Below are 26,311 nucleotides of genomic sequence, written 5' to 3'. Positions count from 1 at the left end.
CATGCCATTTTCCTGTGTTCCTCTGCACTGCTCTTGTTTTAGTACTATAGCCTACCACCAAGCTTTCACAATACATTTTTATTCTAATTTCATATTACCGCTGCTGTAGGTGATGTTAGCCTGACATATTTTATGCCAATTTTATAAAGTTATTTAATGTCTCTGACTTGACAAAGCTATATATACCAACTGATGAAAAAATGAATGAAGTAAGAATGTCCTGCCTGTCTTGATTATTACAATAGAATGAGGTGGAAAATTTAAATTAGATTTTTCTACCAATTAGAAGCCATTTTTAAAATTTTAGTATATTCAAATTGTATGCGTATGTTGACAAGAATAGTATTAAAAACAGCTTGTTTGGTTATTGATACAAATATAATTATAAAATTAAAATATGATTTTTCCATCGTAAATAATATCTGTGTTTTCACAGAATAAAAAGTGTAGATCATGTTCTGCATTTATTTTTGTTTACACCTAATAGCTGTTTTAAAATCATTATTAACTCCAAAGAAAACGATTGCGACTAAACTTTTATGTGCTCTCATATAGTTCCTGTCATGTGACTGAGAAGGCCCAATTCTGACCCAAGTAACCCGGAAGTACCTATGCGGTTTCCTAAACGCTCCGTCCGGCTCTGTGGACTCAAGGGGAGTAAGGTATTGCACCATGGTTCTGTAGTAAGCCGTGCTTAATCTGAGAAGTGTGGTCAATTTTCTGGCAATCCGTCACCATCCGCGCCTTAAACATGGACCTCCAATCAAGAGGATTGGTCTGGAGGCAACCAAGTTATCAGTAGTTACTTCTGAAAACTATATTTATTCATTTTTTATATATTGTCACTTTTTTGCCTTTGCACGCTACCGGGGATTTAAACGTAAAGTGACAGCAGGTAGCTACCAGCTTTCAGCGATTAGCCACACTTTTCCTTGGATCTAAAGACGTGTAACGTTCTTGCAGTAAAACATAAACAACACATTTTAATTTCTCGACTTTAATTTCTCTTCTGGGACACCGGGTGAGTAATCCCAACGCCTCTGCTAGGTAGCTAGCTAATTTTGCTTGCTACTTGTTACTGATAATCATGAAGGCCAAGTGGGCCCTGAATCTATCATGAGAATTGCTCGCTAGCTAACCTAAGTAGCTATCTTGCTGTATTGTTAACCATCTAAGAAATAGTTTGTTCTAACTGTCTATTTGGCAAGAAGGTCGTGTAAACTGTCAGGTGGTAGCTAGCTAGCTAGCCAGCTAGCTATCGTAGCAGGTTTTCTTACCTCCCATTCCCCTCATGTCATTCAAATTATTTCAACATTGCCGTGATCTTAACGTGAAAGCCACCTAGCTTTAACCTACACCCCGTACTTTAATATAAAGTTATGGTAAGTCTACAAATATTGGATATCTACTAAACTTGCAGTAGCAATTTAGTTTGAAGCAGTCACAATGTAAAAATGTGACGAGAACATAATGATTTTCTATTTAAAACCAGACATGACGGTCCTGAGTGGGCATTGGGATTTACTGTTCGTGTATTCTTGATGGAGTTTGTCCCGTTGTGGTCACAGTTCAAGTGAACATGTCAACGCATGAAATGAAACCCAGAGGTACATTACGGGGTTACTCTCACTCATCTTTAGCTTCTCGTGGCCAGCCAAGTATCCTTTACAAAGCAATAGTGTTTTAGCTGGCGTTACTCACCCGATGCCACATAGCGTTGCGTCCAAGACAGTGATTAAAGGTGTATAAGGGTATTGCCACTGCAACGTTGAAATTAATGTTGTGTGCTGGCTACATAATTTTAATTTCTAAATATTAAGTTGGTGTTTTCATTGATTACATTGGTTACGTTGAATCTGGTCAGATTAGAGTGGATACTCTGGTGGGCCTCGGTTACCAAAATTAAATAGTAGGCCGCGACCTAATTCTGGCTGATCTTGCTATGGTGGGTGTTCGTAAAAGTTGTAAGGCATATGTCTCTCCAGGGTTTGGGAATTTCTCGGGCGCAAACGACGTCTCGTCATTTTAACATGGCAAATTTACCGTAATGTAACGTGGAGGCTGCCATATGGTTGCTAGCATGCTAACGCTAACTGTAAAGTTTGAGTGTTAGCCGGCTGTGGTTTATGGCTGCAGGCTGACACGTCTGTTGGCGTTTTTCCTCAGATTTTACTTGCGCTACACTGAGGGTTTGCCGGGCCTGCTTGCTAACATTTCGATTTAAAACGATATCTTTACTGAGATTTTTAATACATGGCTTAACATTAAGAAATTGAAAGCTATTGCTGCTGTACCTTTGGAGATTTAGTACCAAATAAACTTTTCAGTCGTTCTTTTTTTTTTTTTTTTTTTTTTTTTTTTTTTTTTCATTTTTACAGTTGATTTCTTTATGTGCAAAGCCTCTGGCTGAGAATAATTTTTTTAATTGAAATCCATCTTAGATTTTGCCGCTTATGGTGTTTCAGTTTAACTTCTGAAAAAAGGGAACAGTACCCTAGTAATTTGTAAACTCACGTTTGCGCAATTGTTTTATAACATTCAGAAATATTTGCTAATTATACATGAAGAAACACCTTGATTGTACCTTGCAGAACCCTGGACTGTGAATAGTTTACCAGGATTTGACTAATTTTTAATTTAGTTTCAGTAACAGCAATATAAAATGCTATGTTAACTATGAGTTACATAAGCATATTGAATATTAACTTAGACCTTTCTGTTAATTGGATGGTGAAGAGATTGTGTAGTGCATTTTAGCGACCTTGTGTTTAGTCAGGGCGCTACATCTACTAGCTTTTCTGTGATACTGTTTTGAGGATAAGCAAATTTGTATGTCAGAGAATTTGTTCTTCAGACTTAGCCAAGGTCTCCCCTGTGGTGTTTAAACATCAAGGTCTTGTTGTTTCAGTGACCTTTCTTCCCCAGAAAGTTCAAGTGACTCCTGATTGCTGGCTAAAAGCACTTGATTGCTAGCAGTTAGCATCTTTTAATATCCAGTATCTGCCCATCAGTACATAAAGCACAGAGTCTATAAAGAAACAAAGGACAATTCTGCTTAAAAATCTAAACCAGGGACTGAATGTTGGAGACACTGGGTTTGGGCAGTTGCAGCCAGGCACCCCCTGTTCTGTGGTGCTTGGTTGCCATCTTGGTAAATTCACACTCAAACCAATATCCCTTAATTGGATCATAATTAGGACATGTATGCCTTCTACAGTTTTGTCTGTAAAGATTTAGGCTCTGATTTCAGTTTCCCATTCCTTGTCTCTCAGATTGTGTTGGTTTCACTTAGCATTGACAATGTTGACCAGGGTCTGCACTTGTGTAATAGGAAGTCGTCACCCCCGCCCACCTCCCCTTTATTAGTTGTAGTCTTACTTTTGGTGACAGTAAACGTTTGTATTCAAACAGCAATTTCCAGAAGTACACACACAAAATCAGTTATCCATATTCTCCTCTTAAGCTAGTTACTCAGTTTGATGTTTGAGTGAAGTGTGTATGGTTTGAATGCTATTACAGCCATCTACATTCCACCTAAATCCATTTAACTGAAATGTGTTGCCCCACCGCAATTTCCTGAAGTACACACACAAAATCAGTCATCCATATTCTCTTCTTAAGCTAGTTACTCAGTTTGATGTTTGAGTGAAGTGTGAATGGTTTGAATGCTATTACAGGCATCCACATTCCATCTAAATCCATTTAACTGAAATGTGTCGCCCCACCGGCTTGCAGCCAGTTCATTTGTGTATTGTGGCTCACAGGGTTTCTGCTTTCCCTTCCCCTCCCCCACTAAACCATCTATCCCATGACAGCTTCTTCCATACTGTGCCACTGCCCCTGTTCTTATTTTTGCTCATCCATGTTGATGCCGATACTTTCTTCCACTCCTCTCGATCCAAGGAACCCAAGGTTTCCCCCGCATGCTCTCAAGGGGCTATGGCTTTTTGGAAGACGACGTCCTCTTAACTACAGAATGCGCCAGCAACACCACACACTACTATTTTGTTAGTGACAGCTATTAGCAAATGTAAACCTTTTATCTATGCCAGCATTCATGTTATGTAATGCGTAGTGTAAGTTAATTCCTCTTCAGTGGAGCTGAGAGTGGAGGTTGCTCAGAGTGCATAGTCTTACGGTCACGCCTGAGCTGTTTGGATGAAATCATGCAGTATGAATTCCTTTGCTGAGGACTACTATACCCATGTTCCCCTGAGCAGCCTGCCTCCCCTCCTCACCCTGCTTTCTCATTCCCTGAAAGAGCAGACCCACCAGGGCTTTGTAGTGCTCTTCATGGGGAGTTTATTGGCTGCCATCTGTCTGGATCCAAGACCGTAGGGCTGGGCGACGGTGGCTCTCTTGTGTCGTGTGAGGCGTCTTGAAGGGACAGAGGTCGCTGCTTTGCGTAACCTCTCGGCCTTGAACACCCAACCTTTTCTGCCCTCAGCTCTCCAGCTGGTATCCACACAGGCACCCGTGAGCAGCAGACCTTTAGGAGCGCAGTGTTATGTTGAGAGAGCAGCACAGCATCATGCAGTGGATTAGATGGCAACATGAACAGATGTTCTTGTAGGAACATTTGACATCATTTTGGATGTATTTTGTTAAATTGATGTATTTTCCTCCTTCAGTGTATATTGTATCTTTATTAGATGTCTGAACGTTTAGTTGGAGGTTGTGTGCATTCAGAAGTTTAAAAGGGTGGGGTCTGCTCTTATCAGTAAAGACAGTGTACACCCACCCTTTGCACACTGAAAATGGATGCCGCCTGAGTATGTGGCCCCTGTTTTTGGTGCACGTTGTGCTTTGCATACTCAAGTGCTGAAGCAATATTTTAAATTGTCAACTGAGTACATGTTCAGTGAGTCATTAGTGTGCTATGGAGCTGTGGAAGCTAACCTGTTAACTGAAATGCTATAGCCTACACCACAAGCTCTTGTCCTAAGAATTTAAACTCCGTTAATGGTTAAACCGCACTGCTTACTCACCCCCTGTATTATCTGATACAGGACACACTACACAAGGACCTGACTGAGTCTGCTAATACGAAGAGATTAACAATAGTTTCAGATGTATGTAATCCTTCAGCATTCTTTCTCTTTATTATCTAGGATGTTTTGTAAATATATACTGTTTAGTGCACTTTAAAAATTTTCTTTGTATTCATTGTTTTCTCCTTTGTTAGTTGAATTAATTTTACCTTAAAAGCATTGTTCTTTAGGGGTTTCTTGTTCCCCCCCTGACTCATGCTCTTGTTCTCCAGTTTGGCAGGCAGGTCCGAGGCCCCCCTCATGCAGAACCACGTGAAATGAATAAACCACCGCAGCCTATTACAGGACCCCCTTCTGTGCCCCACCCCGCCCCTTCCCCAGGACTGACACAGGTGAGAACCAGTAATGCATGTCAGTCCTAGCAAGGTGGCAGTAGCAGTGGCCAATGAGTCAACTGTTTGCTTTGTTTGAGCTATTGTTTTTGTGCAGGGTGCCTACCCCCCTGGCCAGCCCCCCTCTGTTGTCTTTGCCCCTCCACCTCCACAAATGAACTCTGCGCCACAGCCCAGACAGGTACACAGCACCATGCACGCACGCACACACGCATACATACTTTAATCAGCTGGGAAGGTATTGGTGCTTCTTGTGGCTAAGCTAAGCGTCTGCTCTGAATTTTGCTTTGTTTGTTTGAGGGATCTGTGCATGCAAGCTAGTGCCTGTCCTTTTTGCCTCTTTTGAACTGTGACCTCTTGCTCTCTCTCTCTTTTCTCTGCCGTTCCACCAGTATGCCCCAGGGCCACGTGCTTTACATCAACAGGTACTAACGATTTTCACTGGGAAAACTAACAGATGGCTGCTCAAATCTAGACCTCTAGGGCGTGAATAGGAAAGGGCAAAACCCCAGGCAACACATTGCCTTGTTACTTGACAGTATTCAAATAAAACATCAAGCCCATCACTGCTTTTTCTATTGCTGCATAAGTCATACTGATAGATCTGGGTCCAGTAGCCATGCATTGAACAGTGTCTGCTCTGTTCCGTCTTCATGTACAGAAGTATATTTTGTGCCATCACTGTTCTATTAGTCCAAGTCCCAATGCATGCATGCATACATCTGCTTTGTTTGTGTCTGCTGCTAACAGCTTACTGATTAACTGCTTCTTCATGTCCTCCTGTCTGACTCTCTCATGCTCGCCCTCTCTTTCTCTCTCTCTCTCATGTTGTCTCTCCTCTTTCTGCTTGCTCTCTGCTGTGTGTGGTGCGGCTGAAGGGTGGATTCAGGTCACTGCAGGTAAATGCCACACTTTTTTTTTTTTTTTTTTTTTTTTCTCTCTCTCTCTCTCTTTTCCTCCACCACCTTTCTGTGGTGTCAAGCCAGTATGATGCTCTATACAGCTGTTCTGTCTCCTCTGCATGCTCTGGCTCTCCATCTTCCTGGCGTAATTGCCACACACAGACTTTTTTTTTCTGCCTCTGAAATGTATGCCATAGGTTCTGAAACTGCCATGATGACAAAGCAAAATTTGTAAAGACAGGTATTGCCTAGGAATTGCTGAAATTTCATTTTAGTGCAACAAACCCAGCAGCCTTGCTTGAAAGTACATTTCTCAGTAGACTTCACATTATTGTATGCACCATCTCGTGTGTAAAAGTGTATTTAAAAGGTTGTGTAAGGCTTTTTTAAACAATGCAAAGCTTATAGCAACGGGTTGTCTTCTTATTTTAGTGTTCCTGTCATCGTCTCTTTCATATACTGAGTGTCTCATATATTCATTTTCAGTCAGGTCAAACCAATTTGGGACCAGAGCTCGAAGGTTAAACTTCTGGTTGCTTGTAGTGTGCCGAGATGGAGATGAAGCAGCAGCCCTGTGCAAAACACCCTTTGTTTTTGTTTTTTTTCTCTGCTTGATGACACATTTCAAAGTACATCTAGTTTATGATGGCAAATATGAAGGAGGGTTATAGGAGGCTGATCTTGAATGTCTAGGAAGAACTTCTTATAGAAAGTTGAAACATGACACAAACATTGTTGCTCACTGAGTGAACATATCGCATAGTTAGTTCTGCTGGGAAAAGTATTTCCAAAAAGATTTTTCCACTTTGGGGTTTGTTTGAGTTTGTGTCTTTCGCCATCTTACCCCTCTTCTCCCATAGCCGTACTACCCCAACCGGCCCAGTCTGCCCAGCGGCGCCCCACGGGTGCCACCTAACAGTACGCCTCGCCAGGTTCCACCCACCCACGTGTACCCAACCAGCTCCCAAGTGATGATGATCCCTCAGCAGCAGCTGCAGTTCCCCAACTCTCAGGGCCCCGCCTACTTCCTTCCAGCTGGACAGGTAATGCTGCAGTGCCATTGAGATGCTGCTTGGGATACGGGAGGAGTGGTATTCTTGAACAAGTGGGGTTCAGCAGGGGAAAAAACGTGTAGATGGGCTACAGGGCCATTTTGTGCAAGGTTTTGTTTCATGAGGTCTATTGTTTTCATTGACATCTGTTTGCAAATCAAAATTATTTGGAAGCTGTTAGACTGCAGAACATTACAGTGAGCAGGAATTCTAATATGGCCTCTGGTGTTCCTGTGCAACATGGGAAAACCATTTCCTTTCTAAGCTGAAATCATCAATTTCAGAAACAGCAACAGATAAACAACTGTAGCATGACCTTTTACCATGTGTCTGTCATAGTACCGTGCTTCGTATGTGCCCCCGACCCAGCCGTTCTCCGTGGCCGGTGCTCCCACAAGCTTCTACTCCAGCACCAATCCTGACTATAGCTCTACATATGGTGAGAGGCTCTTTCATGCACCACACCCATTCTCCCTGTATACTTGTCCCCTCCAGTGATTCTCTCTCTACCACTCTTGGGTTCTCATTTGATTGTTCCTATTTTTTTTATTAAAAAGAAAAGAATAAAAAGATCCGTGCTTGGTCTCCCTTTTTGTCTTCTCATCTCACTTTGCAGATTCTGTAACCCCATTGTGCTTTATAACATTAGCTTCCTGCTGGATCTTGGCATTCACTTTCTACTCTTACACTCTCTCTCTCTCTCTCTCTCTCTCTCTCTCTCTCTCTCTCTCTCTCTCTCTCTCTCTCCCCCCCTCCCTCCCTCCCTCCTCTCCTGGGCTGAATTCAGAGGCCTCGCTGGCAGCGAGGGAGAGGCGGGGGGGTGGGGGGAGAGGCTCGGGCCGAGAGAACGGCCGTCTCTCTCTGCACACTGCCCCTCTCCCCTCTCAGGGCTATCCCGGTGAGTCTGGCATGCAGAGCTGCCTGTGTCTGTTGCTCAGTCCTCATGCCTTGCAACCTTGGTCCCTTTTGTGAAAAGAAATGCGGGGGGGGGGGAAATCATAAAGTTCTCAAGCATGCACTTGTCGTTTGCTGCCATAGTCTCCATGACAACCTGCATCTCTAAGGCCCATGAAGCAATGCGCTTTTTTCCAAGTGACACAGAAATAAAGCTCAACCTTAATGCAAAATTTGAAACAGACGACTGCATGTTGAGTCTGTATTGCTTTACCTTGTGCATCATTGTCTGGAGCTGTGTGCATGTTCCTTTTCTGTAGCTGGTCAGTTTGTTGTGCCTTATTTTGATCTAGTTAAGTTCCTTATCATTTGATGTTGCCACTTGCATGTGGCTGAGTCCATGATGCAGGTGGGAACAAACCTTTGTTTAGTGGCTAACTCTCTTGAGATGGAAGGACTTCCGGAGTAAACTCATAGCAATTGGGCAACCCTGCATTGTGAACTTTAATTGTTCCTGGTCAGGGGAAATCAAGTCTTTATTTTTTTTAGTGGGGTGGAGCCTAAGGTGTTATCTGATCATGCCTTGTCTCCTCCTCCAGCTGGAACGTATTACCCTACACAGGCTCAGTACCAGCCTTCAGTTCCTACCACACAGGTGATGTTGAGCTCAGCCCAGCAGCAGCAAGCCCCACCCCCTCAGCATGCCCCACCCCAGCAGCACAAGCGAGAACGCAAGCAGGTGAGGAGCTGAAAAGTTTTTCTCTTGAGTGCCTTGTGAGAGCAGGATCTCACCCACCAAACCATGTTCCACAGATTAGAATACGAGATCCCAATCAGGGTGGACGTGACGTCACAGAAGAGATCATGTCTGGTGCAAGAAATTCGTCTACGCCCACGCCCCCTCAGGTGAGTTCGGTATTTAATGCCTATGTATATGCTTACCCTGGAATGCTTGTAATTGGTCCAAATTTGTATACAGCATAAAGAATTTTCCCCTCTCATCTCCCTCAGACTGTAGGCCCAGAGGCTGGAGGTCCTGTCCAAACAAATGGTGAAAGCATGCCACCTACAGCAACAGTAGTGATTCGACCTGGTAAATGTTTATTCTATTTCTATTATAATTTGATTCAATTTTTTATTTCAGAAATCTTATTAGAAATATTCGAAATACGATTTTTAAATTGTGCTTTGTTTAGATGATCGTGTGAAGCCTGTCGCTCCACCAGCAGCTGCCTCAACCCCCCCACCTCCATCTAAGACACCTGACCTGGAGGTTGCTGCATCTCTCACATCTGAGCCTAAACCAGGCCAGAATCTCCAACTGGCCCGGGATGTCCAATCAGCCCCACCCACAAGTGCAGTGACTCTAGGACAAGACACTGACGAAGACTTTGGAGCGTCTGCCTCCTCACCACCTGATTCTTCAGCATCTCCTTCCCCGCCACCTGATATGACAGCCATTCCTCTAGCACACAGCTCCGCCTCTCCTGAGCCCAAGATGGGCAACAATTTGGATGCGCCACTGCTACCTTTAGCAGTGCCCCAAGAAGAGGAGGAGCCTATTGAGCCTGAAGCCCCTGTGGAGCAGCTCTGTGCGGATGTGGAGAAGGCGGAGCCAGAGGTGGTGAGGGAACAGGAGCTGGAGCCACTGGCTGAAATTGCACAGCCAGTCTCTGACCCAATGCCTGCACCTTCTACTGCTGCTGCCATGCCCAATGATGACAGTCCCTCTCCAATAGCCAATGGTGGCGAGGTAACTTCTGCTGAGGCCACGCCCACCACTGACCCAATGGCAGAACCTGTTCCTGAGCCTGAGGTCTCTGTTGATCAGCCTGAGAATGTTCCACTTCACAATGGTCTGCCTCAGGACCCCGAAGAGAAGCCTGAAGGCAGCGGCGAACCTGAGCTCGAGGTTGCCGAACCCATTGCTGAACCTGAGGCTCCTGAAGTGCAGCAGAAAGCACCTGCTGTGGTTCCTTCACCACTGGTTCTGGAGGCAGATGTGAAAGCAGAAGAAGCTCCTGTTCTTGCCTCTAGCTGCCCTGTCGACGAGAGTCTGCAAGGTAAGGGTGTCTGTGGGTCATGAACAACAGAATTTGGATAATGCTTAACAAATATCTGCAGGGTCACAAGTCTGATGATGGCATTCCAAGGTAGGTCTTAACTAACTATCATCTCTTCCTAGCTGTCCTGCCTGTGCCAAAGAAGAAAAAGAAGTTGAAGGATCTGAATAACAAAGATGTGGGAGATGTCCTAGATGCCTTTAAAGAGGTATGAGCCATTTCTCTTGATGGACAGAAATAAGTTTTAGCTGAAATCTACATTTGGCCAATTAGTTTCTAAAAAGCAACTTAGAACAGGCAAAACTGCAATCAGTGCTAGTGTTGAGGTCATTTTCCATGGTTAACCTTGTACAAGTGCATGGTAGATCAAGAAAATTCAAGTGTGGTAAGTGGAGGCAGGCTTGAATGCTAACAGTAATTTATGTGGTATAAGCAACAGTCAAATCAAGATGTACTTGGTATCCTCAAGATGTATAGTCAAGGAAGGGTGCCGTCTGATGTGAGCAAGCCTTTTTAAGGTGGGGTGCATATACACAGGATCCAGAGGTTGATGTCAGTGCCTGAATGTGCGATTTGACTGCACTACAAGAGATTAGCGACTTTGAAAGGTACAGATACTGATGTTGGTGGAATTTTTAATGCAGATGCATTAATATTGTCTCTGGAATGTTATCCCTCTTAGCCCGAGGAAAAAGAATCTGCCGCTGAGTCTGCAGCAGCTCAGACCCAGCCTCTGGAGCTCCGCCCCACCATGCCCGCTGCTCCACCCACTGAGGAGCCTGAGGAAACATGGGAGGAGAAGGAGGACAAGTTGGACATGGAGAACATAGAGCCTGAGTCCACTAAGCCCACGGAACAGAAGTATCAGTATAAAGAGGGTGAGGGAAAAGATTTCAGTCTTGAACTTGAAGCCCTTTAATCACTGTTTGAATCTTTATCTGAGTTGAAATAGACTATTGAAAAGCTGCTGTCTATGCTATCAGTGCTATTTATGAACAGCCAGACAACCACTGGGAAGGACTTTGTCGGTATTCTGAATTAGATAATTTTTTTAAATGTAATTTACTGATTTTGAAGAGATCTGTCAAAGGTTTAACCTTTTACAATAAGTTAGACTGGCTTCATTGTGAATGTTGATCCAGACAGGAATGATATTTTAGAGTAAGTTCAGCTGTTGAGCTTTAGTACTACTGAATTGCTTTGTCCAAATGAGTGCATGACATGAAGTGACCCTCCTCTGTCCCCATCACCAGAGCACTGGAAGCCTATTAACCCTGAAGAGAAGAAGCGGTACGACAGGGAGTTTCTGCTGCGTTTCCAGTTCATCAGTGCTAGCATGCACAAGCCTGAGGGCCTTCCCCACATTACTGACGTTGTGCTGGACAAGGTAAGCGTTACTCTCATGACTGGCAACTAATTTTTCCCCATGTCTTGACATTGTGTCAGCCCTTCAACTTTCCACAACACACTATAGGCTAATAAGACGCCCCTGAGACCTTTGGACCCCAGTCGCCTGATGAACTGTGGGCCTGACTTCACACCATCGTTCGCTAATCTGGGCAGACAGCCACCCGGAGCAGGGCGAGGACCAGTAAGTCTTTCCTTTACCTGGGGAAACATCACCCATAAATGCTCACATTATTAAAGGCAGATGGAAGCTGTTTAAGGCTGGTTGGGTGTTAGCACCCTACATGATTTGTTCTATATTGTTTACTAGCCATGTTATCATTGGTGCTTTTAAGTTGCCTTGACTGGGAACTGTTGTGACTTGTAGCTGTTGATTTAACCCCCAAGCCTCCAGGCCCAAGGCGCTCGCAGCAGGGCCAGCGCAAAGAGCCACGCAAGATTATTGCCAGTGTCTCCCTCAATGATGACATCCAGCTGAACAAGGCTGAGAAAGCATGGAAGCCCTCTACAAAGAAGGGGCGCGGGCGTGTGCCTGAGACAGATGAGGATGACCCCGAGGTGGCCAAGACCCAGGAGCTGCTCCGGCGTGTGCGTAGTGTCCTCAACAAGCTAACGCCGCAGATGTTCCAGCCGCTGATGAAGCAGGTGATGGAACTGACCATCGACACGGAGGAACGGCTCAAGGGCGTCATTGACCTAATCTTCGAGAAGGCCATTTCCGAGCCCAACTTCTCCGTGGCTTATGCCAACATGTGTCGCTGCCTCATGGGGGTGAGTGCCGGTGTTTCTCGGGCAATCCAAGCATGCACACGCCAACAGCGAAAGAACCGGTTCCACTTGTGACCACCAACGTTTAACTAAAGTGATGGGATTGAGGAACTCAGGGTCTTATGTCTATCTTGTTTGTTACTTAAGTTGGGTGCTGTAACACACATACATTCTTCCAGCTGCTCCAAATGGGCATGAGGGTTAGAGCAGCACAGCAGAGCAACTGCCCACCCCAAGCCTTCTGATTGGCCAGGCAGGGAGGAATTAATTGCTTTGACCTTTATCATGTCTATGCAGTAAAGTAATGGGCAATGGACACAAAATAATAAAAGGGAATGCTTTAGCGGCGTATCTGAAAAAGCCCCCTGCCACTTGATTTTATTTTATTTTTTTTTTATATTTCAAACAGGGCCCACAATTAATACTGTCTTATCTCTAAATGTAGGTTAAAAGTTTTGGCAAAAAAAATCAAAACAGCAAGTGGCGGGTACCTTAACTTCTTTTAACAGTCCTACCTCAGTGTACATAATGAGCTGTAGCCAAACAACTGTTTTTTTATTTTGTTTTTGTTTTTTTGGGGTGGGGGTTGTGATGTGATGGCTGGTTAAAAGTGTGTTGTATTTTAAACACACATCCATCCTTTGGCCCATGAATCATCAGCTTATCTTCCATTAACAGATGGGTCAGAAAGTTGATTCTGCATCTGCAACGTCTTTGTTAGTCACAAAAATCTTATTAACTTATTAATCTTATTAACTTGTGCTTGTTACTTGTGCTCTTCCCGGTGTCCAGCTGAAAGTGCGCACCTCAGATAAGACGGGAGCTACTGTGAATTTCCGCAAGCTGCTGCTCAATCGCTGCCAGAAGGAGTTTGAAAAGGACAAAGACGACGATGAGATCTTTGAGCACAAGCAGAAGGAGCTGGACGCCGCATCAGAGGTGCTACCATCTCAATAGAACAACTACCTTTAAGTGCACACTTGTGGGCAGTGTAACGTGAGCATGAAATCCAGTCGTTTTAATTGTGTTAACGTGCTCATTGCGGTAATGACGGGCCAAACCCTAATGTGTTGGCCCAGGAGGAGGAGCGCCAGCGATTAGTGGAGGAGCTGGAGGATGCGAAGGACAAGGCCCGCCGCCGGTCACTCGGTAACATCAAATTCATCGGAGAGCTGTTCAAGCTGAAGATGTTGACTGAGCCCATCATGCACGACTGCATCGTCAAGCTCTTGAAGAACCACGACGAGGAGAGCCTGGAGTGCCTCTGCCGCCTCCTCTCCACCATTGGCAAGGACCTGGATTTCGAGAAGGCCAAGGTACCATATGCTCAGGATTTCCCATCATGGGCTTTTAATGCTTGATGTATTGCTGTTTTTACTAGGTGTCAGCCCAAAGCTGACTTGCCTTGCATTCTAAAAGAGTTTCTCTTTGACTACACAGCCCCGTATGGACCAGTACTTCAACCAGATGGAGAAAATCATAAAGGAGAGGAAGACCTCGTCCAGGATCCGTTTCATGCTTCAAGATGTCCTGGACCTCAGACGGGTAAACGCACATCACCCCCCCCCCCTTTCTCAAGTCTTCATGTTTTATTAATTTGCACTCAAATATTTACTGTACAAGTACCTTTTATGGAACAGCTGTTGACCAGCTTTGATGTTTTAGGTGTAGAAGTTGAGTTAATTGAGATTCATGCAGATGTGGTCAGACCGCTTAGAAGTAATAACCTTCCCTCTGCTCTCCTCCTTGGCTGTAGCTGTCTTCCCCCCCCCCATCCTTCATCCCCTTGATGTTCTACCTCTGTTTTTTCCCTGTACCCCAATGCCAAGCTGCCACTTTAAATGTGTTTTAAAGTGCTCTTCTCTTTCCCTGTATGGTAGAATAACTGGGTTCCCAGGAGGGGTGACCAGGGCCCCAAGACCATTGACCAGATCCACAAAGAGGCTGAGTTGGAGGAGCACAGGGAGCAGATCAAGGTGCAGCAGCAGCTGCTGTCTAAGAAGGACTCCAGTCAGGGGCGTGGCGGGCGCAGTGGGGCCCACTCCTCCGGGGGCCGCATAACCCAGCCGCAGGATGAGGGCTGGAACACGGTGCCCATCACTACCAAGACGCGACCCATTGACACGAGTCGCCTCAGCAAGATAACCAAGGTAGAAGAGGATAGTGGATTCATCAGTTTCAGCTAACTGCACTGGATTACAGATTCCCTAAGGGAAAAGCTTGCCCTTCCCTTTGTGTTACTGGTTGAGCTGACAGCAGGGCATTACCATATCACCTCACTTTAAACATGACTGACACTGCTTGATACCTGTGATTGGAGACACACTGTTCTAAGTGGTATTTTCTCCAACTGAAATGTTTTCAATGCTTAATTTTCTGTTCTCATTCCACAGCCTGGTGCCTTGGACTTCAACAATCAGCTGCTTGCCCCAGGTGGGAAAGGTTCCTGGGGCAGCTGGGGCAAGGGAAGCAGTGGTGGGTCTGGAGCCAAGCCCAGCGGAGAACAGGGTAAGACAATACTGTCGCCTGCTTTGCCTCGCACCTAGCCTGTAAGATAACTAAAGTATATTGATCATTGCCAAGTATTACAGCAGTCAGGTATAAGGTCTTGTAACAGGTGATTTGCCATTCTTATCTGGTGCTCTCCTCTCTCAAGAATCTGGCAGGTCCACCACCAGCACCCTGAACCGCTTCTCTGCCCTCCAGCAGTCAGCACCTTCATCAGCTTCTTCCTCTCTGGACCCTGACCGCAGGGTACCTCACAGGCAAGTATCAAGAAGGCCCTTTGTTCTCCTGCAGGAACTTTACTGCTTCATTGAGTACCTATATGGCACCATGTGTCTGAGCCACTAAGTGATGCTGGTAGGACTGAGGAGCAGAGGAGAAACACAGCTGATTGGTCATTTTAATCAAATTGAAGGATAAAGCAATGCTTTCAAGTTTTCTCTTTTTCTATGCAGAAGCAGCTCCAGCAAGGAGCGGAATGACCGCGACAGATTTGAGCGCTTCGACCGGCGAGACAGCCGTGAGGACAGAGAGAGAGGCCTGGACAGAAACCGTCCAGTTGTTACCAAGCGTAGCTTCAGCAGAGAGAGCGATGAGCGCGCTCGAGGTGGTGAAGGCCGCGGAGCTACCGACACTGTGCGCCGTGTCGCCAGCATGACCGACGAGAGGGGAAGCCGCGACCGGGCCATGAGCAAGGAGATGGGTGAGGGGAAGTATCTTCCCCTGTGTGGGAGAAGCACAGATGCAACAGTTTTATCACTAGCAGTTGTTTTTTGTTTCTTTCCATTTGGCAAAGTGCTTTGGGATCCTTTGAGTGACACTTCTGTGAAGTCTGTCTGAACCATTTTACCTAAAGTTATAATTTAAATAATATTGCAGGTCCAAGTAAGGGCATCAGACAGGAAATCATCAGTTACGGCAAAGTGGATCAGTATATGCTGTTGAAGTGCAGTTTGTGTTGCTTACTTTCAAGGTCCATTATTTAGGGAGGTTTTAGAGGAAATCCTGGCACAGTCTCCATTGTAAAATTCTGTGTGTTAACCTGTTCTTGTTCTGTTCTGGGTTCTGTAGCAAAGCGTGAGACTGCTCCAACGCCACCTCCCACCCCAGTCAAACCAGCTCTGAGTGAAGAGGAGTTGGACAAGAAGTCTGTAGCCATTATCGAGGAATACCTCCACATCAATGACCTGAAGGTAAATGCCAGCACAGTGTGTCAGGTTTTTTTGCTTTAGGAACATTTCTGTTTTTATTTATTTTTTAAACTCCTTTTTGAGTCCTTTTCATTTTTGAACGATTTGTACTTGTTCACTTTAACACTAGATATCTGAAATTGTACACATAGCACAATGATCGTTCAGGATTCAAATTGAAGTAGACACTTGGGACAAGACATCCATTCACATCTAGGCTTATTTGTCCATCATTTAGGTTCAATTTGAGCTCATCTAATACAGAAGAAAATGTCAAAAAAACAAAGTGCCTTTGATTTTTTGGGTGTATAATATGTATTGATGCTGGAGATTCATTTTCACTCATACTCTACATTTCCTGATTCACCAGGGTCTTGTGTAATAAAGTTTTGAGCATATGCATGAAATGACTAGCTACACAATGTTTTCCAGTAGGTGTCCTAGACTTCTCCAAAGTGTCCAAAAACCTCTCTAAATGCACACAAAGCTAATACTGTAAATGCTGTAATACTGTAAAAAATGGTATACTTTCTCATTTATACTTAGAATTTGTAGCAAGATTATGAATTTTTCCAGCAGTGAATGGAAACATTCAGTGATTTACTATGCAACCATCGAAGCTAGTCCATGTTAGCAGCACCTAAACATCTCCACATAAACTGCAGCTAAAATAAGCCTCTTCCTTTCCATGATGTCCAAACATTTTGATAAAATCATCATATCATTCTTATGGTTATACGAGTTTAGCCAAACAGCGTCAAACCGATGCGCCATGCTATCTGCTAACACTGAAGCAAATGACAGTACACAGTGCGCAGACCTTTAAACATTAAAGGGGTCTACGTTTTCGTCTAACTCTTCTCTATTTGATGAAACAGCTGCCAATCACGCCGCTTGTCTTAGAAACACTTGGAAACACATGGAAGTAAATGATAGTCAACCAAACAGTAAATTAACAGGAGTTTAGCGGTATATGGGACAAATTATACATAGGTAAGCATACACATGCACTTCCTTAGTCCTTGGAAATGAACAGCTAATACAATTCTCCTATGCACAAACATTGCATAAAGTATTCTAGCCTGCATATAAATATTGTCATTTGCCTGAAGGCCAGTTAAAAGATTACCAACTCAATATCTTCATTTTGAAATACATTAACGATCATGTCTGTAACAGTACTAAACTCACTGAACTCTATTTAATTGCATTAGCGTGCACAAATTGAGGATGGATTATGGAAGGCTACTGCACATTATCTTCGTCTATTTAGGTAGCATTACACTTGTACTAGGCATGTGCAATCTATTGCCCTATGGAACTATGTCATCAACAACTCAGTGTGGTAATACAAATTAACAGCCACTATATACTTCCTTTCCAAAATAAAGTTTGGGAAGAAATTGAGTTGATGCATTCTGCTTTCAAATGCTATCTTTACATATCCTTTCTATGTGACTCATAGAAAGGATATGTAAAGATAACATTTGAAAGCAGAATAGCAAAATGAATCATATATTCAGATTAGCAAGAGTACAAAAGAGGAGAGTAATAATATGGATAATAATAATCTCAAGTATGATTGCATAATCACTTACAATAAAATGTCACCTAAATCTCATTCCTTCAAGGCATTTCCTGTACAGGCGACCAGATTTTGCTGAATGTGGTGCCTATGTTGTCTCTCAAAAGTCAGTTTTCATTATTGGCAATCTGTGTTAAGAGAATGTTACATCAAGTATCTGAAGAAACCCACAGCAATCAAATACATCATCTTTGCCTAATTAGGTGTCAGTTGTGTGCATGGAGCAATTTTGTCTCCATTGTTTCAGCAAGAGCAGGATTCTGTAGGATTCCCCTTTCCCATGGGGGCCTGAACTCTTGTTTGTCACCATACAACAAATATGGAACAATCTGGCTAAAACTTCAAAGTGATTTGAGAAACAGTGAGAAGCTCCAGTGATGTTTTGGCAGTTAACAGCCAGGTTATTCTGTTCAGATAGCATATATTATCCATTCTATGATTAAAAATACTTTGATTGTGTGAATCGGATGAATAGTAGAGGGTTAAACTGAATTGTTCTCTCATCACCCGTCAAGCTTTATTGGGAATGTGGATTTTGTGCAATAGTACTTGAAGAAATGGTTAGCTAAGCTAATACAACTTTCATGCACACCATGTTCCAGTGTGTGTATGGCTGACACTTCACTCCATGGTCTGCAGGAGGCGGTGCAGTGCGTGCAGGAGCTGAACAGCCCCTCTTTACTCTTTGTGTTTGTGCGGAACGGGGTGGAGTCCACACTGGAGCGTAGCACCATCGCCAGGGAGCACATGGGCCAGCTGCTGCACAGACTCATCAGCAACAGCGTCCTGCCCACAGAGCAGTACCACAAAGGGTGAGCATCATCGTCACATGCCACATGGCTCCCCTTAGAGGACGAGCTGTCTCTAGTTCTGCAGAGCTGCCTGCATTCATCCTATTTCGCCTGTTTATTATGGTTGCATTTGTAATTCAGCTATAATTAAATAGATGGTTCTAACCAGCATTGAATTGCATGCAGGCACGCTTGGTTCTCAGCACTGAAAACCTACACCTTGTCAAGACAATAACGGCAAATGCGATACTCCATCAAAGTTTACTGACTCTGTTATGACTGTGCAGGAATCATAGCCCAACCCCCAAACAAATTTTACTAGTTTTAGTTTAGTCTGTTTGTGCAGTCTTAAGTTCCCATTCTCATTCACTCAGTGCCTTAAGGAGAACAAATGCAGGGGCCCCATTTGGTTAAATTGTTAGCAAGCTTTGTTGGCTGACCAAAGAATCTTCTAGATCCTTTCACAATGGAGAAACTCCTTAAATGTTGCTGATTTCCAGAAGTCTCTCTTCTCTAACACAATTGGTGGATTTGATGTCCGCACACTTTACTGTTTGTCACCTGCACCTCCATCCGAATGGAGCATAGCCAAGATGATTGCATTATCAATACCATCTAAGCGATAAGGTTAATAAAGCAGCCCTTTTAATGCTTTTAGATTGCTAGCAGATTGATAGGAATCTTGGATTTTCTTCCATGAGCATGTTGAGCTTTCCACCATCTGAAGGATTTCTCAGAAAGGAGTGACTAAATACATATAAAATGTTTTGAAATTGGTAGTAATTATATACAGGATAAGATGAGATCCTGTGCCAAATCATTAGGGTTTTACATGGGGCCCATGGGGCCCAGATCTCCCTTTTCACTCAAAATAAACCATTTAGGCACCTACCTTCATCAAAGTTTCATCAAATTAAACCAATGACTCAAAGTGAACTTTGAAACCACAATCCTTTCACTTACCGAGCCTCTTTAAACATAAAATTGTGTTGGCCTCAGTTGTGATTTAAGGCTGTACCCATTCCCACTGGCATTGTCAGTGTACTATGAGCCACCAATTTTTACCTACTATGCCATGGCATACTTCTAAAGTGGCAAATCCGCACTGGCCTGCCAAATTAATAAGGCCATACCCAGGCCACTGGCACAGTCCTATCTGGATGTAACATTCTAGACATGGCCATGACAGTGTACTCACCTGCTCAGTCATCTGTGTGCCTGAGATACAGAAAAAAATGTAGCCTCTTCTCTTTTGATGGCTAGAAATCCCCCATCCCCCATCACCTATCTCTACTGGCCTAATGGACGCATTCCACTCCTGTTCTCTCACTTTAGCCATGAAATTAGCATGTTAGCTTCTTCCTTTTGAAAGCTGCAATCCTTGAAAGGAATTGATAGCTCTGTAAAATAAATTTACATTGAGTACACCACCTTATCCAGCCTCAATGCAGTTACAGCAGTACGCTGCAGGACCTAGTTTTCTGCCTACATGCGTTACTAGTTTGCAGTCAACTTATTCACTGATATTTATGGTCACCGATATTTCTCTCCTCTCCTTTCACTGTGTAAACAAACTAATCAATAAAGTGAAGAGTTTGCACAGTTCTACTGTCTTAACCTTCAGGATTTGGCCTGTCTTGAATTTCAGCACATCAGTTTTGCTGAGCTATCATGCTGCAGTGAGTCCATAGGAATGGACTGAAGATTATTTACCTAGGAATCTCGTTGCAGTTGTGTTTCACCATCCACAGTATGAAATTCTATATCAGCATAGCTGAAGCTGTTGTATTCTTTTGACCAGCTTGGAAAGAAGCTTTCAGGTAACTATTGTGGAAAATGGTTGTGAATCATATCAGCAGAAATCATTGTCCACGTAACAAGCAGGCACTCCTTTTACGTTGCACAAATCACCTAGCCAGTAAAACACTTATAGGGTCACTTACTTTGATAACCATGGAGTTTAAATTTTCTTTTTTCTTTCACTGCCATGATCATTCATAGAGAGGCTGAGGCACAGGGCAGTTCTTGAATGTCTCTTCATAGCCTCTTGCATCTGGCTTTGGTCATCACGCTGTTTAAATGTACACACACAACTTGTATTTACCAATTTTTGGCTTTTTCACTTCATCAAACTCACCATTTGTTTTTCCTCCAGCTGTTAAGTTCTTCTTTGGCAGCACATTATTTTCATGACTATGCATCCACCTTTTGCGACCTGTAGTGATGAGCTCGAATGTTGGTCCCTCACAAATACCACCGCACCGTCAGCCGTGACCATATCGGGACGTTTCGGTCATGGCACTTGTACTGTACTTTTGCCCCCAGTCTCATGCTATTGGATCAGTTGGTTCTAGTTGCTTATGCAATTCTCTCTGTATTGTCAGAGCATTCTGCTTATGTAAAAGCTCTCCTTGCAGCATATAATGCTGCAATGTGCAATAACACCCAGGTGCTTATAGTGGAATCCACCAGAGCATTTGGCTTATCAGTGAGAATTGAGGGGAAATTTGGGTTCTTCCCAAAAACCAGATGGGAATATAGCCATTTACAATGGGTTTCTTCACTGTCAGTCAAATCTCAGGCAGTTTTCAAGTTGCATTCAATTTCTTTCTTCACTTTTAAAAGGCCTGTGGGCTATAAGCTGCAGTAGTCTGAACTTCAGTATTGGAAGTTCTCAACTATGTCTTTTATTTCCTCCTCACTAATCAGTCTTTGAGGAGGACCATGAACACTTATCCAACAATGACTGGAGTGATTTACACCCTTCTGTTCTTGGTGGTCACTGTACTTCTTGCGCTAAAGCATGTAATGTGGTCAGTAGTATGATGCTCTTGGCTTTTGTCCATGCAAGTTCACTGCCACTGTATTATTCTAACTTGATGTCTTGGGTAAACCCACAGCAGATTTGGGTTTGCTGTACCTGATGTATTTCATCACTATTTCTTTGAGGACTGAAATACCGGCCTGTCCAATTAACAATAAAGGTAGGTTTTAGTTTTTCCACTGAAGCTTGTCCAACGGTCTTATGTAGCTTCAATAGCATGTTCTATTTTTTATTCACTCTCATGTTCTGTTAACGTAAGAGCCTCATCAAGAATTTCATTTTACAATGACTCATTCTGTTAACACAATAGTGTCCTGAAGAGGTAAGTTCAAGTTGAACTAGCTGCTTCAAAAGCTTTACAGCTTTATCATTGTCAGTGTCCAGGACTGTACCTGCGCTTTGTGGGTTGTTTTTTTTTTTTTTTTAATTTTTTAAAGTAAATGAATATCAATAGGGACTGCTTAAGTTCCCTATTGCGACTGGAATTTTGGCTTTTTGTTCACTGTACAACTCTTCCATTGGCAAACCTGAGCTTTCTCACACTTTTTGCATTGCGATTTCCTTTATTTTGCCTAGGTTGATCCTCACACGCTGATCGTCAGTTCTCTCCTACAGTTTGGTTGCAGGATGTCAATAACGGCTGAATCCTGTGATTTCAACATACATTTTGATCTGTACTCCTCTTTCAGAAAGTGTCAAACACTAATATTGTATTCACTCCATCATTACCTATATTCATCTGCGGGAATTTCAAGGACTGAATAACTCACTCTTTCATATAGCGGCAATGCTACAGATGAAGCTTGTTCTTTTTCTACAGTTCTGAAATGTGCCTCCACATTTCTTAACTTTTGTAGGATTTTTTTTCATTGAAATATGGTGGAGTTTTGTAGTTTCCAGCAGCCATCATTTGCTACCAGTGTCGAGACAATAATGCCTAATGCGATTACTCCCTTTCAAATGACTGACTCTTGTACACAATAATAGCCCCCCCACCAGAAATGTTCTATCTAGGTAGCCTCCTAACAGTGTAAGGAAATATAGCTTAAAACCCCTCTGATGGCATCTACTTGTGCTGCAGATGTTTCTCATTAATCAGCAGAGGTATTGCTGGAAACTTACACTTGACCACCCACTGTGAAAATGAACAAATCTGCCTTGAACGAAAGAGAAGACTGATGGCAGCTCAGTGGTTCAGCATGTCCAGGCAGCAGTGCCTAGGTTATTAATGAGAAGTTTAAGTTTCTTGGATGCCTATAATGTAGCAATGTGAACATTCAACAATGACCTCCATTTTGTGCCATGTTTCTGGGCCACTGACCTGCACTGATGGAACTAACGTTGGTAGTTTTGATAAAGGGGCCTTATAACCGATCATGGTGATCTTTTGACTGAAGCACTTACCTTGGCAAGGGTTTTTTTTGTTTGTTTGTTTTTTTTTTTAATTTTTCATAGAAATTGAGACTTAGTGAAGATTACAGACTATAAGCAAGGGCAAGTATGACATCTAGTGGTGAAGCAGACCAAATCATGATTAGATTTTTTTTGGGGGGGGGGGTTCCCCTTTTAGGGGTGTGAAAGTCTAATTATTGAAGCATAAAAAAACAGGTTAATTGTAGATTAAGTACTGTATATTAAGTCATTTACTTCCCCCTCAACAGTATCAAAATACTCAAGTGTTTAACAGTGTGACTGCACAGAGTAAAGACCATCATTCATTCTCATTCTCAATGCAGAAAAAAAAAAAACTCCAACTCTGGTTTGTTCCTCAGACTTCGGGAGATCTTAGAAGTCGCTGATGATATGGCCATTGACATTCCTCACATCTGGCAATACCTGGCGGAGATCATCACCCCTATGTTGCATGAGGGAGGTGTTCACATGGGCCAACTTTTCAGGTAGGTCACCACCTTTAGGAAACCTTATCCACTGACCCAGTCTCCGGACCCACACAGACCATGAAACCTCAGATTTGACAATCAAATGCATTTTGGTTATCAGACTGTGTAAGTTTCTGTTGTTTTTATAGAGAGGTGTCCAAGCCTCTGCTGCCTATAGGTAAAGCCGCTGTCCTGCTGGTTCAGATCCTCAACCTGCTCTGTAAAGGACTGGTAAGTGACCTGACTGGGCCTAGCAGCAGGATTGGTACCAGCAATGCCCATGTTGAGCTTCCCCAGTAAATGTCTTTCTTGTATACAGAGTCAGAAAAAAGTTGGAGCCTTGTGGAGTGAAGCAGGACTCAACTGGAAGGACTTCCTTCAGGAAGATGAGGATGTGAACAAGTTTGTGACAGAATGGGTACTAAAACTACTAATTAATATATGGCTAGATTACTAGTAGGCCAAATGTAATTGGATCGAGGCTAGCAGGAGTAACGTGATGTGGCAAACTTAAATTTCTCACTATATTGTCTGCCCTGCTGGGTAGAAAATGGAGTTTACATTGGGAGAGGAGTCAGAGAAGCCAAGCAAGAAGGAGCTGACTCCAGAGGAGCTGAGCCGCATCCTGGACAGGCTTATCGAGGACAAAGCCAGCAACCAGAGGATCCATGACTGGGTGGAGGTAGATCATGACTTGTGCCTGCAGAACAAAACTGTCTGAGCAGGAGTTATGTGATTTTAGATAAGCTGCAAGGTTACCTGAATTATATATTTTAACTTCTTACAGGCAAACCTTGATGAGCAGAAGATAGCCTCGAACCAGTTTGTGAGAGCTTTAATGACGTCAGTGTGCCAATCAGCTATTATATGTGAGTGCAACCTGCCTATTTTTCATTGTTTTTCTTTTTCTCTTCCTTTAGTCAATGACAAATTTGTTTACTTTTTCTATATTTACTCATTTTAATGGTCCCATTCTGAATTGCCTCTCCACTAGGTGAGAACCCTTACAAGGTAGATGTGGAGCAGATTACCCAGCGGGCTAAGCTCCTGCAGAAGTACCTGCTGAATGAGCAGAAGGAGCTGCAGGCACTCTATGCTCTCCAGGCTCTTATGGTCCGGCTGGAGCAGCCAGCCAGTCAGTACCTTTTTTTTTGTTTTGTTAATATTTATCTGAGAATGAAGTTGTTTACAGTTGTAAACATTTCGTTTTTGAAATAACCTTTTGAGGTGGACATGTAACCCATTCAGAAATAATGGCCAGACATGTTGCTGCAAGCTGCTTCATAGCAATGTTTTACAGTTCTACAGTTACAAGTGTGTTCAGGGTGAGATTTGAGGCATGTCAAGTATAACGGAATGGAAGTGCAGCAGAGTTGGGAGGTGTAGTTCAGCAATTAGATGCATGGCACTAGCAGCAGCGCTTGCTGGTACATAATTCTGCTTTTTCTCATCCACTTTCTCACTGTCAGACCTGCTGCGCACGTTCTTCGACACCTTGTACGACGAGGACGTCATTAAAGAAGAGGCCTTCTACAAGTGGGAGTCCAGCAAAGACCCAACTGAGCAGGTGGGCAAGGGTGTGGCCCTCAAGTCTGTCACCGCTTTCTTCACCTGGCTCCGGGAGGCAGAGGAAGAGTCTGACAACAACTAAGCGCAATGCTTCAGTGTGTGGAGAACAGAGGAAGATTTTTGACTTCAAAGCTGAACTTCATTCTCATGAAACCTCTTCTCTGACAGAGACTTTTGTGGATAAAAACTACACTTTTTTGACTTCTATATATTTCTTGTGCCAATTCCATGGCCACTAAAAGGAAAAAAAAAGCTTAAATAAAGTTTAAAAAAAAAAAAAATGGGGATACCGAAATGATTCACATGAATGCTTAAATGCTTTAATAGCAACATGCTGTCAATTACTAAGTAGTTAAAAAAAAAATCTTGAAAATACCAACCTGCACTGCTCTAAATTTCAATGTAATTTATCTGCAAGATGGTATATAACACTGCACCATACTATAAAAAAATAAGTGTTGTATATTATGTTCTGAAAGCATGACTGCGATCATGCCCTATAGGTTTATAACATCAGATCAAACATGGAGCTCTTTAAGAATTTTTTTTTTGTGTGTGTGTATGCGAGAAGGTTGGTATTCTTTTTAACATTAAGGAGGATGAAGTTGATGAACATGGTATTTACTGACTTCTCATAATGGATGGATTTTGCCTCCCGTTTCCTTCAGTGGAGGGGGGCATGAAACTGCTTTTGATGATGGGATGGACTTTCACCTTTTTTTTTTTGCCCTTTTTTTGCTGCTGGGGAAGGTCAGCATGCTTCCTTCTAAGCCATCCCTCTCCCGCTGCCTGCCGATGTTTCTGCCTTTTACCTCTCAATCTAGGGACGGTTGGGGATCTTCTCAAAGACCCTGTTGAACAGCACGTCTGCGGTGGGTTTTTAAGAGAACATTAAAACTTGAAGCATAGAGGAAAAAAAAAATATCAACTTGATGAAATGAGACCGAAATGATCCTAAAAGCCTTTTCTACTTGCAAAGTGAAAACACATTTCAGGAGCATTCTGTACATATATATTAAAGGGGTTTTGTTTTATTTTTCAAGAAACAAATATCTGATGTTAATGCCATGTATTTTTTTCCAACAGAAATGGCAAGTTTCCCTGTATTTAAATTTTTCTTCCAGACGGTGAGAGGTGCTTAATAATCCATTGATTACAGTTTTATTGAAAAATGTAAATATTTTTTTTTCTTTATTATTTAAGGATTTAATGCTTTCACATCAAACTGGAAACGCTGGAGAAACAACATTAAAAATAAAAGACTATCAAGTTGCTAATGAGTTTTTGAAGGATGTCTTCTCTGGTATGGAGGTAAAGCCTACACGCGCTGTAAATTGGGGTGTTGATCATTGTTTTGTGATGGCCATGATGTGCTTTTGTGAATACTTAAGTGTTTCTCAGTCCTCACCCTAGAACAATATTTGGCGTTTTGACACCTTGTTGAAAAGTGATGTTTTAAGGTGACTGGGCGAAGATCGCTGATTTTTTAAGGTTAAGC

General features: G+C 43.1%; 1 protein-coding gene and 2 non-coding genes across 7 annotated transcripts; all 3 read left to right on the top strand.

Moving 5' to 3' along the window:
* The first annotated feature begins 647 nt into the window (after positions 1 to 647).
* On the top strand, positions 648 to 26,090 carry eif4g1a (eukaryotic translation initiation factor 4 gamma, 1a). 5 transcript variants are annotated; one of them, XM_035528154.1, is made up of 34 exons: positions 648 to 895; positions 5,010 to 5,072; positions 5,264 to 5,383; positions 5,481 to 5,564; positions 5,776 to 5,808; positions 6,262 to 6,282; positions 7,146 to 7,328; positions 7,677 to 7,776; positions 8,125 to 8,235; positions 8,831 to 8,970; positions 9,045 to 9,137; positions 9,243 to 9,324; positions 9,428 to 10,294; positions 10,417 to 10,502; positions 10,977 to 11,172; positions 11,548 to 11,681; positions 11,769 to 11,885; positions 12,089 to 12,472; positions 13,262 to 13,408; positions 13,549 to 13,785; positions 13,910 to 14,014; positions 14,350 to 14,619; positions 14,863 to 14,977; positions 15,126 to 15,234; positions 15,430 to 15,677; positions 16,046 to 16,167; positions 18,389 to 18,561; positions 23,137 to 23,262; positions 23,394 to 23,475; positions 23,564 to 23,662; positions 23,792 to 23,926; positions 24,032 to 24,113; positions 24,239 to 24,379; positions 24,714 to 26,090. In XM_035528154.1, exons 3-34 carry the CDS (start codon positions 5,309 to 5,311, stop codon positions 24,893 to 24,895), a joined length of 5,079 nt encoding a protein of 1,692 aa, XP_035384047.1. In that variant the 5' UTR covers positions 648 to 895; positions 5,010 to 5,072; positions 5,264 to 5,308; the 3' UTR covers positions 24,896 to 26,090. The 5 variants fall into 5 exon arrangements, with proteins under 5 accessions (XP_035384047.1, XP_035384045.1, XP_035384046.1 ...); XM_035528152.1 differs by having other exon boundaries at positions 648 to 1,021; XM_035528153.1 differs by lacking the exon at positions 5,010 to 5,072 and having other exon boundaries at positions 648 to 1,021.
* Positions 15,280 to 15,353, top strand: LOC113591801. Its single transcript, XR_003412239.1, has one exon. It is a non-coding gene; the product is annotated as a small nucleolar RNA SNORD66 (small nucleolar RNA).
* On the top strand, positions 22,640 to 22,712 carry LOC113591802. The gene has a single exon (XR_003412240.2). It is a non-coding gene; the product is annotated as a small nucleolar RNA SNORD66 (small nucleolar RNA).
* Positions 26,091 to 26,311: the final 221 nt, after the last annotated feature.

Source organism: Electrophorus electricus, chromosome 7, assembly GCF_013358815.1.
Source record: "Electrophorus electricus isolate fEleEle1 chromosome 7, fEleEle1.pri, whole genome shotgun sequence".
Classification (NCBI taxonomy): Eukaryota; Metazoa; Chordata; class Actinopteri; order Gymnotiformes; family Gymnotidae; genus Electrophorus; species Electrophorus electricus.
The sequence above is the reverse complement of the archived record's forward strand: the minus strand, read 5'-3'. Positions and strand labels throughout refer to the sequence as shown.